Source organism: Microcaecilia unicolor, chromosome 2, assembly GCF_901765095.1.
Source record: "Microcaecilia unicolor chromosome 2, aMicUni1.1, whole genome shotgun sequence".
NCBI classification, from domain to species: Eukaryota; Metazoa; Chordata; class Amphibia; order Gymnophiona; family Siphonopidae; genus Microcaecilia; species Microcaecilia unicolor.
In genome coordinates this window covers 492,073,094-492,085,967 of record NC_044032.1, presented here as the reverse complement: position 1 = coordinate 492,085,967, position 12,874 = coordinate 492,073,094, and the positions used below count along the sequence as shown (strand labels likewise).

The window sequence follows — 12,874 nt, the reverse complement described above, 5'->3', positions numbered from 1 at the left end:
CCCCTCCATGCTCAACCAAGAGAAGATCTGTGGACCAATGTCTGGGAGCAAATCCTGGCCAAGGCTCAACTTCAAGGACTGCAGACCAGGGCCACCAAGAAGGGGGGGCAAGATTCCCCAAGACCGGCCTTCCAAGGGAAGCTCGGCGCCAGCAAGGCTTCCAAAGGCAGGCAGAAGGTTCTACTCCCTTAATCTCTCTCCTGCTCCTGTGTTGTCGGGAACCAGGTGACTGGTTTAATGCGATAACCCGGGTTCCAGCACACAGAAACAGGAGAGTGACAGATCGAGGGAGGGGCAGACACAGGAAGGTAAGGGGGCGGTGGCAGCAGTGGCTGTGACCTGAGTGGGGGGGGGGGGGCGGTGACCCTGCCCCGGGCCCGGCTCTGTGTCTCAGCAGCCATGCTGCAGACCATGTTCTGCACCTGAGAGTTGACAAGTCAACTCTGAAAAGATCCCACTGCACCAGTCCAACGTGCACCATCGCTGGAGGCAAATAAATACTGTCTAATTCCAGGGCTGCAACACTCTATATATTAAAGATGGCATCACTGAATTCTCAGTATTCCCTGCCTGTGGGACTAATGCAGAAAGCAATCACAGGACGCAGTGAGTGATTGATGAGCAGTTTACCTGCTCAACAGTGGCTGAATATAAAAAGGGTTTCCGCACTCAACTTTACTCCTGCAGTAGAAAGTGCACTGCAAATTAAAATGTATGATAAACAGCCTATTATTTACCCCACAGCAATACACAGCTATAAGCTGATGTATAGGGGCATGCCACCAGAAATATACCACAAGGTCTGAGGCAAAAGAGAGCCCTCATGGTCTGCATTGGCCCCATTTATCTCTCCTCTGACCTGAACCCCTGCCCCACCAGAAATGTAAATAAACTCCCTGATGTCTAGCGGTACCCACATTCTCCCTCTCTCCCCTCCCCCAACTTTAAAAAGACCTGGTGTATATATAGTAGCACCCCACCACCACAACCCAACTTAAAAATAAAATCCTCCCTTGTGTCTACTGGCCCCCCTACACCCTCACCCCTCCCCCTTAGGCCCTCCAGACATCTGAACCTGAAAGCAGCAGGAGCAAAATCCACTCATTCATACTTCCAACATCACCATCCTGAAAAATGGCAGAGACCAGTCCTGTGTAGTGCAACCTGGGATGCACCAGACAGGATCAGTCTCTCATATAAGGTATTTGTTCCCTCATTTGGTAGTCTCTGCCTGACTACCAAGTAAAAGAAAAAGAAAATCCCTTATATGGCAGACTGACCTCACCCAGGATGCACCCTGCATGGCTGAGCACCGAGGCAGGAACACGTGGGAATTACTCTTGCTTCTTTCAGGTTCGTGGGTCGGGGAGGGGGGGGGGGGCTACAGGAGAAGTCAGGAATGGAAGTGGTCACTAGACACCAGGGAGCTTTAAAGTTGAAAGAAAGAATGAGTGCTTTTAAAGTCGGGGGAGGGAGGGCCAATCTTGGCAGGGACGTGGTGAGAGATGAGGGGTGCTACTAGACACCAGGGAAGTGTTTAAGTAGGGGAAAGGGAGGGGTCCAGTCAGGTTGGGCCAAGGTGGACCGTAGAGATTGGGACAGATGAGGACCACCAGGGCTAGTACTTAAGTCAAATCACCACTCAAGCACTGACAGAAAGGGTGAGCTGTGGATTACTGTTGCATTTTTAATGTGGCAGTAATTTATATGCTCATTGCTTACTGAATGCTGCAGTATTTTGGGGTCAGTAATTCTGTGAGAGACCCAGTGCAATGAGTCAGCTTTACTGCGCGGCTTTCTGCATTAGCCTCTTAAATCTGGTGGTATAGGAACAGAAACCATTCAATTAGACTGGTCTAGTGGGATACGGTAGCATAGGATTCACCTATAGTGATAAATCGCTGATTTGATAATTAATATCATTGTAGACCTCTGTAGTCAGTATGCATTAGGATTTGAAGGGTGTATTACATTAAACTGAAAAACGTTTGAAACAATGCACATAAGGAAGGGCTTCGTTAGTTTCGCTGGATGCTTACAAGTCAATAAATAAAATGTTTTCAGTGTGACTACTTCTACCACATCAAGCTTGTGCTAATATCTTTTTATCCAAGTTTACAAAAACAATAGATTAGCTAATATAGCATATATGCACTATAATTTCTAGAGAGATATTTTTCTATTCCTCCAATTCAAAGATGTAATATATTACTGTAATATGTATAGGGACTAAAGAAAAAGCCAAGCACTGTTCAAGCAATAGAGAAATGTAAACATAAGTGGAACATGTGAACACTGCTTCTGTTCAATTCAAAAATCAAGTATGTGGCATGTTCTCAGCAGCGAATCAGGAAACTTAATAATAGTGGGGCTTGCAAGTAATTCTGCTATTGATCCACAATGCATGTTCACCTTTTAACACTTTCACTAGCCCTTTTAGAACATTGCTTAAAAAGCAAGAAATTGCTCTACAATATGCTGTATTTAATAATAATTAAAAAAAAATCTCCAAACCCAAGCACCACAATGTATCACAAAAAGGTCTACAATCTACTAATTATATTTTGACTTATGTAATTTTCTATTTGTTGTGCTCAGGGGTTTTTATTTTCCAAATTATTTAAAAGTATTGAAATTAACCTTAATTAAATCATTTCACAGACTGTTCCACACCTAATCACAGCTGGACACTGCTTGACAGTTTTAAAGCCCAGTGTTAACAATTCAGTTAAACCAATGTCATTAGATTTGAAGGTTCTAGTGAAGGCGTTAAAAATGAGGTCAAGCTCTCAGGTAGAAATTTGAGCTGCTGACCTTTTCATTGCTACTAGCTGAGGACGGAAAGGAAGATGAAGAGTAAGTAGATGTATCCAAGTCTGGGCCCTCCATGGAGGAGCTCTGAGATATGTCGGGCCCTTCAGTGGAAGACTGGGATCCCCCCTCTGCCCGCTGCACACTTACAATTTCAGAACTGTCTGAAGGGGTCACAGCAGAGTCTGGACCTTCTGTAGTTGTCTGCGAACTATCACTAATGGGTGAGGAAGCCTGGATAGTCCCATCATTCAAGTCTATAGCATTATCAGACTGAACAGTGCTGATTTGGCTGGAAGTTGGACTAAGCATGTCATCTTCTTCGTCTTCAGTAACTGTGTTGATCAAATCAGAACTATTTAGATCCACTGGGTCAGACTGTAATGTGTGTTGTGAACGTGGCTGCTCTGTAATGATGTCATGCCCTGTGGAATCAGACGCTGAGCCAGATCCAGCAGTAGATATACCAGATGAGGTCAATTCACTGCCTATTTCACTCTTCATGGAAGCTGCAATAGAAGAAAATGAGTATACTAAGAAACAAACTAGTTACAGGAATGCTCAAATACTTGTAATTTCTTGAAATTGGCATAGCATGTAGTTACCATCATGAGTCAGAGACTGTGTACATGAGAGGGAGAAAAATGATAGCGCTCCAAACTCCATTCTTAAAGTAGACGCCTGCCAGCCATTTTCTTTTACAAAATTCATTCAAATATTACTTTACCTTTATAGTAGAAGTGATTTAAAATGAAGTTATGCAGGGTTTTTTTGACAAGTGATTTCTAGATTTCCTTTTCTTTTTTAAAGGAAGGCTAGAATTATAAATCATTTGTATTTTACTTAATATACCTAGAAGCAGATTAGCATGTAAGCTCCTTTGAGCAGGGACCGTCCTTTGTTTATTTTGTACAGCGCTGCGTAACCCTAGTAGCGCTCTAGAAATGTTAAGTAGTAGTAGTAAGTAGTAGTAATAGGGATGTGCATTTTCATTTATTCAGTTTTGTTCTGTTATAGTGTATGCTAAAATAGAACAAAACCAAAATGAAAACAAAATTAAATCACAGTTAATTTTGCAAACCCTTAAAAATTAAATCATAGTCATTTATTCGAAGTCGAGTGTTCTTTAATGATTTTAACACCTCCTTGCTCTTGTTCTACCACATTTTACAAGTACCTGCTGTTTTAAATAACTTATACAAAATACATTTTGGGAGGGTAAGGGTTGGTAGTTGCTCATTTGGGTTTCCAGTTTGTACAAAACAACCGTCAATTTGGGACTACAGCATCATAAGGCTTAACAGGCAACTACTCAGGTTTTTCTCTCTTTTATTCCTCTGTTTACAAAGCCGCGCTAGCGGCTGCCAACAGCTATGTCAGAATTTCTGCACTGACAGCAGCCAGTGCGGCTTTGTAAATGGGGGGGGGGGGGGGTTAATCCTTCTAGGTCCCACAGCATCTAGGCCAACAATTACAGTGAGTATCCGCTACCAGAAACCATAGACCATGACCCCAATTCAAGACACTCTGATACTAGCCACTTCCTATCACCATTGTGCAAAGACAGGGATAACTTCTCACAAGAAGCTGTTAATGCTATCTCTGCAACAACTTGGTTAGTCCAATAAGCATAGGCCTGGCTCAGCAATCATATTGCACTGTCATTAGGCCATTTAGCTAACCCAAACAATTCTAATACATACATCTACCTCGCACAGCCACACTAAGATTCATTTAAACAATTTTTTTCACCAAAGCTACTCAGCTCCATAATAATCATATACATCCTACATAATCATATCATCAACAATGGAAGAAGCTGGTTGGTTGATTTTCCTATATGTTTTGTCCAAAGATATTTAATCCTATGTATGTTCAACACAGTGATTCAGATTATTCTTTCCAATGTGCATTTGTCCACATTAAATTTCATCAGCCATTTGGATGCGCAGTCTTCCAATTTCCTAAGGTCTTCCTGCAATATTTCACAGCCTGCACTTGTTTTAACAACTTTGAATAGTTTTGTATCATATGCAAATTTGATCACCTCACTCGTCGTTCCAATTTCCATATCATTTATAAATATGTTAAATAGGAGCAGGAAACGTGCTGGACTTGAAGGGGGGTCAGGAGAGTTGCTGGCCTTGTGAGGGGGAGGGGGTCAGGAGAGTTGCTGGACTGGCAGGAGGGAGGGGACAAGAGAAAATCTGGACCTGTAGGGGGAAGGGGGAGATGCCAGTGAGGACCTAGAGAGAATGAAAGATGTGGGAGATGGTGGGGAAAAAATGCTGGATGCACAGAGGTAGAGATACATGCTGCTGTACTGGGCATTAGGCGTGGGGGAGAGGGCATGCAAGGGAAAGAGAGAGAGAGATGCTATCCAGTGGTGAGTGTTTCTCTTCTATTTCCACATATTTTCCTTCTTGTCAAGCAGTCAGTTTTTATTGCCATAATCTTTTCAAGCTCAGTTTTGCTGCCATCATATGGACTTAAGTTGGGACTAATTATTGTATTTTTTTTTAAGTATATACATTAAAAGGTTTTTTTGCCGCATAAGCTTTTATATCCAGATTAGGGACATCGGCGGCTTTCTGCTAACTTGGTGTCACTTAAATTTAGCATGATTCAATATATTAGTCAAAATTGCACTTAGCTTAAATAAGAATCGCTCTATTTTTTCTTCTTCCTTTTCTGTTATTTTCTTAAATTTAGCATAGCATTGCTGCCATCACATGGATTCTAGTCGTGACCGTTTATTGTTATTTCAAAAGTATAGACTTGATTTTTTTTATCTTTTTGCGCATGTGTGATATTAGTTGCCCCTGTTTCTATATTGATGGTTCTCAGTCTGTTTGCTTTAGAAGCATCCACTGATCATTCACCATGGTTTCCTACATGGGCTAGTACATCCTATGTTTGATGACAAGTATTTCACGCTTAAGATTTCTCTGTGTTAGAACATATTGAGTTGAGTTCGCAAATGGATTTAAACTTGGTGGGAGCCTCAACCTCTTTTCTATTTAGAAATTTTTTTATGTTTTAAGGGGGTTCTGATTTTTGAGCTTTTAAGGGTTTTATCATCATTATGATGCACACATTTATTTTTTTATGTTATTTTTCAGCAACTGTTATATTTATTATTCTTTCTTGTCTGATTTTAACATTTTTGGTGTAAATCCCCTGGTGGCAGAGCAAGGTATTACAATGATGGTACCAAATATGTCACAGTGTTTCCCCAAAATGACTCAACACCAATCAGGGAGTTTAACAATAAAAAGAAAATATTTTTTTTTATTATTTGAATTATATTTAAATGTTAATGAAATTTTACCAACTTGCAAATTTAACATATGTATTTCAATTACAGGTTTGCAACACAAATCAGTTTAGTCTCTAGAAACATTGAGAGCATCCTCAGATAAGTACAAATATTAGTTACATAAAACATTTAGGTACATTCAATTCTGCAAAACACCAGACTCTTCAAAGTCTCCCCTCTCCTGTCCCTCAGACCCCCAAAGATCCAAACAAGTACGTTTTCCTCTAGTCTTTTTTTCTTCTTTTAGTTATCTCTCACCTATTGTTCAGGTTTCCTTTACTATTTTCTCTTATATGCACTTTTTAAAATAGCTTCAGTCACTTAGCTGCTCTCTTTGTTTTAACTCTCTGGCTCTCTTGAACGGTGGGCGTCTTTTCTTTCAGGTGATGATCTCCAGCATCAACTTTCTTCCAGTCTTTCCCTAGTAACATGTTCTCACCAATAGAGCTCTCTCCCAACTGCCAGCCTGAGCTGTTTGTCACTCTCCTGAAAGTTCCATCAGCATGCGGAACACTCAGCGCATGCACACAGACCACTCAGTTTCACTGCACTGCTCACTGTCTCCACACCAGATCCAGAATGAGCCAGGTAATCTTTTAACATTTAACCCATAGGGTTACATTGGTTTTCCATTTATTTAATTACTTTTTATGTCTGTTGTGTCTAGGTTTTAGCATACTTCTGTGGTATCCTCCTGCATCTACTTTTTTGAGGTTTTCACACTAAGGTTAGTTCATGTAGTATTTTCATCCCTTGTTTATTTAATATACCCACCTTTTAAAAAAATATATCATTTATTATTCCTTGTATTATATAGAATTCCCATATGGGTTCTTCATTTTTAATATTGTATTTTTATCATTTCTTCTTTTTATTCATATGTATGCAGTTGGTTATTATATTTTATCCATTGTGGCACCCGTTTAAAATTTAGAGAGTGATGAAACCATTACTACTATCAATCACAAACACAGGACCTAATTAAATTGCTATCATTATGAAGAGCAAAAAAGAAACTCAATATGTTCAATAATGAGACCTCAATAATGGAATGTTAGAATAGCGAATGCTACATACCTGTAGAAGGTATTCTCCGAGGACAGCAGGCTGATTGTTCTCACTGATGGGTGACGTCCACGGCAGCCCCTCCAATCGGAATCTTCACTAGCAAAGTCCTTTGCTAGCCCTCGCGCGCCCGCGCGCACCGCGCATGCGCGGCCGTCTTCCCGCCCGAAACCGGCTCGAGCCGGCCAGTCCAGTATGTAGCAAGACAATACTCTTAAGGGAAGACACAACTCCAAAGGGGAGGCGGGCGGGTTTGTGAGAACAATCAGCCTGCTGTCCTCGGAGAATACCTTCTACAGGTATGTAGCATTCGCTTTCTCCGAGGACAAGCAGGCTGCTTGTTCTCACTGATGGGGTATCCCTAGCCCCCAGGCTCACTCAAAACAACAACCATGGTCAATTGGGCCTCGCAACGGCGAGGACATAACAGAGATTGACCTAAAAAAATTTTACCAACTAACTGAGAGTGTAGCCTGGAACAGAACAAACAGGGCCCTCGGGGGGTGGAGTTGGATCCTAAAGCCCAAACAGGTTCTGAAGAACTGACTGCCCGAACCGACTGTCGCGTCGGGTATCCTGCTGCAGGCAGTAATGGGATGTGAATGTGTGGACAGAAGCCCACGTCGCAGCTTTGCAAATTTCTTCAATGGAGGCTGACTTCAAGTGGGCTACCGACGCAGCCATGGCTCTAACATTATGAGCCGTGACATGACCCTCAAGAGCCAGCCCCGCCTGGGCGTAAGTGAAGGAAATGCAATCTGCTAGCCAATTGGATATGGTGCGTTTCCCTACAGCCACTCCCCTCCTATTGGGATCAAAAGAAACAAACAATTGGGCGGACTGTCTGTGGGGCTGTGTCCGCTCCAAGTAGAAGGCCAATGCTCTCTTGCAGTCCAATGTGTGCAGCTGACGTTCAGCAGGGCAGGAATGAGGACGGGGAAAGAATGTTGGCAAGACAATTGACTGGTTCAGATGGAACTCCGACACGACCTTTGGCAAGAACTTAGGGTGAGTGCGGAGGACTACTCTGTTATGATGAAATTTGGTGTAAGGGGCCTGGGCTACCAGGGCCTGAAGCTCACTGACTCTACGAGCTGAAGTAACTGCCACCAAGAAAATGACCTTCCAGGTCAAGTACTTCGGATGGCAGGAATTCAGTGGCTCAAACGGAGGTTTCATCAGCTGGGTGAGAACGACATTGAGATCCCATGACACTGTAGGAGGCTTGACAGGGGGCTTTGACAAAAGCAAACCTCTCATGAAGCGAACAACTAAAGGCTGTCCTGAGATCGGCTTACCTTCCACATGGTAATGGTATGCACTGATTGCACTAAGATGAACTCTTACAGAGTTGGTCTTGAGACCAGACTCAGACAAGTGCAGAAGGTATTCAAGCAGGGTCTGTGTAGGACAAGAGCGAGGATCTAGGGCCTTGCTGTCACACCAGACGGCAAACCTCCGCCAATGAAAGAAGTAACTTCTCTTAGTGGAGTCTTTCCTGGAAGCAAGCAAGATGCGGGAGACACCCTCTGGCAGACCCAAAGAGGCAAAATCTACGCCCTCAACATCCAGGCCATGAGAGCCAGAGACTGGAGGTTGGGATGCAGAAGAGCCCCTTCGTCCTGCGTGATGAGGGTCGGAAAACACTCCAATCTCCACGGTTCTTCGGAGGATAACTCCAGAAGAAGAGGGAACCAGATCTGACGCGGCCAAAAAGGAGCAATCAGGATCATGGTGCCTCGGTCTTGCTTGAGTTTCAACAAAGTCTTCCCCACCAGAGGAATGGGAGGATAAGCATACAGCAGACCCTCCCCCCAGTCCAGGAGGAAGGCATCCGATGCCAGTCTGCCGTGGGCCTGAAGCCTGGAACAGAACTGAGGGACTTTGTGGTTCACTCGAGATGCGAAGAGATCCACCAAGGGGGTGCCCCACGCTTGGAAGATCTGGCGCACCACTTTGGAATTGAGCGACCACTCGTGAGGTTGCATAATCCTGCTCAGTCTGTCGGCCAGACTGTTGTTTACGCCTGCCAGATATGTGGCTTGGAGCACCATGCCGTTCCGGCGAGCCCAGGTCCACATGCTGACGGCTTCCTGACACAGGGGGCGAGATCCGGTGCCCCCCTGCTTGTTTACATAATACATGGCAACCTGGTTGTCTGTCTGAATTTGGATAATTTGGTGGGACAGCCGATCTCTGAAAGCCTTCAGAGCGTTCCAGATCGCTCGTAACTCCAGAAGATTGATCTGTAGATCGCGTTCTTGGAGGGACCAGCTTCCTTGGGTGTGAAGCCCATCGACATGAGCTCCCCATCCCAGGAGAGACGCATCCGTGGTCAGCACTTTTTGTGGCTGAGGAATTTGGAAGGGACGTCCCAGAGTCAAATTGGTCCAAATCGTCCACCAATACAGGGATTCGAGAAAACTCGTGGACAGGTGGATCACGTCCTCTAGTCCCCCAGCGGCCTGATACCACTGGGAGGCTAGGGTCCATTGAGCAGATCTCATGTGAAGGCGGGCCATGGGAGTCACATGAACTGTGGAGGCCATGTGGCCCAGCAATCTCAACATCTGCCGAGCTGTGATCTGCTGGGACGCCCGCACCCGGGAGACGAGGGACAACAAGTTGTTGGCTCTCGTCTCTGGGAGATAGGCGCGAGCCGTCCGAGAATCCAGCAGGGCTCCTATGAATTCGAGGTTCTGCACTGGAAGAAGATGGGACTTTGGGTAATTTATCACAAACCCCAGTAGCTCCAGAAGGCGAATAGTCATCTGCATGGACTGCAGGGCTCCTGCCTCGGATGTGTTCTTCACCAGCCAATCGTCGAGATATGGGAACACGTGCACTCCCAGCCTGCGAAGTGCCGCTGCTACCACAGCTAGGCACTTTGTGAACACCCTGGGCGCAGAGGCGAGCCCAAAGGGTAGCACACAGTACTGGAAGTGGCGGGTGCCCAACTGAAATCGCAGATACTGTCTGTGAGCTGGCAGTATCGGGATGTGTGTATAGGCATCCTTCAAGTCCAGAGAGCATAGCCAATCGTTTTGCTGAATCATGGGGAGAAGGGTGCCCAGGGAAAGCATCCTGAACTTTTCTTTTACGAGATATTTGTTCAGGGCCCTTAGGTCTAGGATGGGACGCATCCCCCCTGTTTTCTTTTCCACAAGGAAGTACCTGGAATAGAATCCCAGCCCTTCTTGCCCGGATGGCACGGGCTCGACCGCATTGGCGCTGAGAAGGGCGGAGAGTTCCTCTGCAAGTACCCTCTTGTGCTGGAAGCTGTAAGACTGAGCTCCCGGTGGACAATTTGGAGGGTTTGATGCCAAATTGAGGGTGTATCCTTGCCGGACTATTTGCAGAACCCACTGATCGGAGGTTATGAGAGGCCACCTTTGGTGAAAAGCTTTCAACCTCCCTCCGACTGGCAGGTCGCCCGGCACGGACACTTGGATGTCGGCTATGCTCTGCTGGAGCCAGTCAAAAGCTCGCCCCTTGCTTTTGCTGGGGAGCCGCGGGGCCTTGCTGAGTCGCACGCTGCTGACGAGAGCGAGCGCGCTGGGGCTTAGCCTGGGCCGCAGGCTGTCGGGAAGGAGGATTGTACCTACGCCTGCCAGAAGAGTAGGGAACAGTCTTCCTTCCCCCGAAAAATCGTCTACCTGTAGAGGTAGAAGCTGAAGGCTGCCGGCGGGAGAACTTGTCGAATGCGGTGTCCCGCTGGTGGAGAGACTCTACCACCTGTTCGACTTTTTCGCCAAAAATGTTGTCCGCACGGCAAGGCGAGTCCGCAATCCGCTGCTGGATTCTATTCTCCAGGTCGGCGGCGCGCAGCCATGAGAGCCTGCGCATCACCACACCTTGAGCAGCGGCCCTGGACGCAACATCAAAAGTGTCATAAACTCCTCTGGCCAGGAATTTTCTGCACGCCTTCAGCTGCCTGACCACCTCCTGAAAAGGCTTGGCTTGCTCAGGGGGAAGAGCATCAACCAAGCCCGCCAACTGCCGCACATTGTTCCGCATGTGCATGCTCGTGTAGAGCTGGTAAGACTGGATCTTGGACACGAGCATAGAGGAATGGTAGGCCTTCCTCCCAAAGGAGTCTAAGGTTCTAGTGTCCTTGCCCGGGGGCGCCGAAGCATGTTCCCTAGAACTCTTAGCCTTCTTTAGGGCCAAATCCACAACTCCAGAGTCGTGAGGCAACTGAGTGCGCATCAGCTCTGGGTCCCCATGGATCCGGTACTGGGACTCGATCTTCTTGGGAATGTGGGGATTACTTAATGGCTTGGTCCAGTTCGCAAGCAATGTCTTTTTCAGGACATGGTGCAAGGGAACAGTGGACGCTTCCTTAGGTGGAGAAGGATAGTCCAGGAGCTCAAACATTTCAGCCCTGGGCTCGTCCTCCACAACCACCGGGAAGGGGATGGCCGTAGACATCTCCCGGACAAAGGAAGCAAAAGACAGACTCTCGGGAGGAGAAAGCTGTCTTTCAGGAGAGGGAGTGGGATCAGAAGGAAGACCCTCAGACTCCTCGTCAGAGAAATATCGAGGATCTTCCTCTTCCTCCCACGAGGCCTCACCCTCGGTGTCAGATACAAGTTCACGAACCTGTGTCTGCAACCTCGCCCTGCTCGACTCAGTGGAGCCACGTCCACGATGGGGGCGTCGAGAGGTAGACTCCCTCGCCCGCATCGGCGAAGCTCCCTCCGCCGACGTAGTCGGGGAGCCTTCCTGGGAGGTGGCCGCGGTCGGTACCGCACGCGGTACCGACGTCGGGGACCTCAACCTGGGCGATGGGCCAGCCGGCGCCACGCTCGACGGTACCGGAGGCGCAAGCACCGCCGGTACCGGAGGGGTAGGGCGCAACAGCTCTCCCAGAATCTCTGGGAGAACGGCCCGGAGGCTCTCGTTTAGAGCGGCTGTAGAGAAAGGCTGTGAGGTCGATGCAGGCGTCGACGTCAGTACCTGTTCCGGGCGTGGAGGCTGTACCGGGCTGTCCAGAGCGGAGCGCATCGACACCTCCTGAACAGAGGGTGAGCGGTCCTCTCGGTGCCGATGCCTGCTGGGTGCCGAATCCCTCGGCGACCCAGAGCTCTCGGTGCCGACATGGGGAGGAGACCGGTGTCGATGCTTCTTCGATTTCTTCCGAAGCATGTCACCGGAGCTCCCCGGCACCGACGAGGAGGACGTCGAATCCATCCGTCGCTTCCTCGGGGCCGAGACTGAAGAAGGTCGATCTCGGGGGGGCTGTACCGCAGGAGCCCTCAGGGTAGGAGGAGACCCACCCGAGGGCTCACCGCCACCAGCAGGGGAATGGACAGCCCTCACCTGCACTCCACCCGATGCACCACCGTCCGACGACATCAGCAGACGAGGTCCTGGTACCACCGACGTCGATGCAGCTATCCGATGTCTCGGCGCCGATGCAGAGGCCCGATGCCTCGATGCACTCGATGCAGGGGCGGCCGAGGAAGATGGTCTGGACGCTGACGACGTCGATGCACTCGAAGATCCCGGTGCCGATGCCGACGAAGAGCCCGAGAACAACACGTTCCACTGGGCTAGTCTCGCTACCTGAGTCCGCCTTTGAAGAAGGGAACACAGACTACAGTTCTGAGGGCGGTGCTCGGCCCCCAGACACTGAAGACACGACGAGTGTCGATCAGTGAGCGAGATAACCCGGGC

The 12,874-nt window shown here is 47.5% G+C and overlaps 1 protein-coding gene across 1 annotated transcript in view; it reads right to left on the bottom strand.

The window, feature by feature from the left end:
* The window catches only part of HTT (huntingtin), a 990,576-nt gene that overhangs the window by 805,937 nt on the left and 171,765 nt on the right, over positions 1-12,874 (bottom strand). Inside the window, exon 12 of the mRNA XM_030191138.1 lies at positions 2,962-3,320. Coding sequence (XP_030046998.1) covers positions 2,962-3,320 — 359 coding nt within the window. The remainder of the gene's footprint in view (positions 1-2,961; positions 3,321-12,874) is intronic.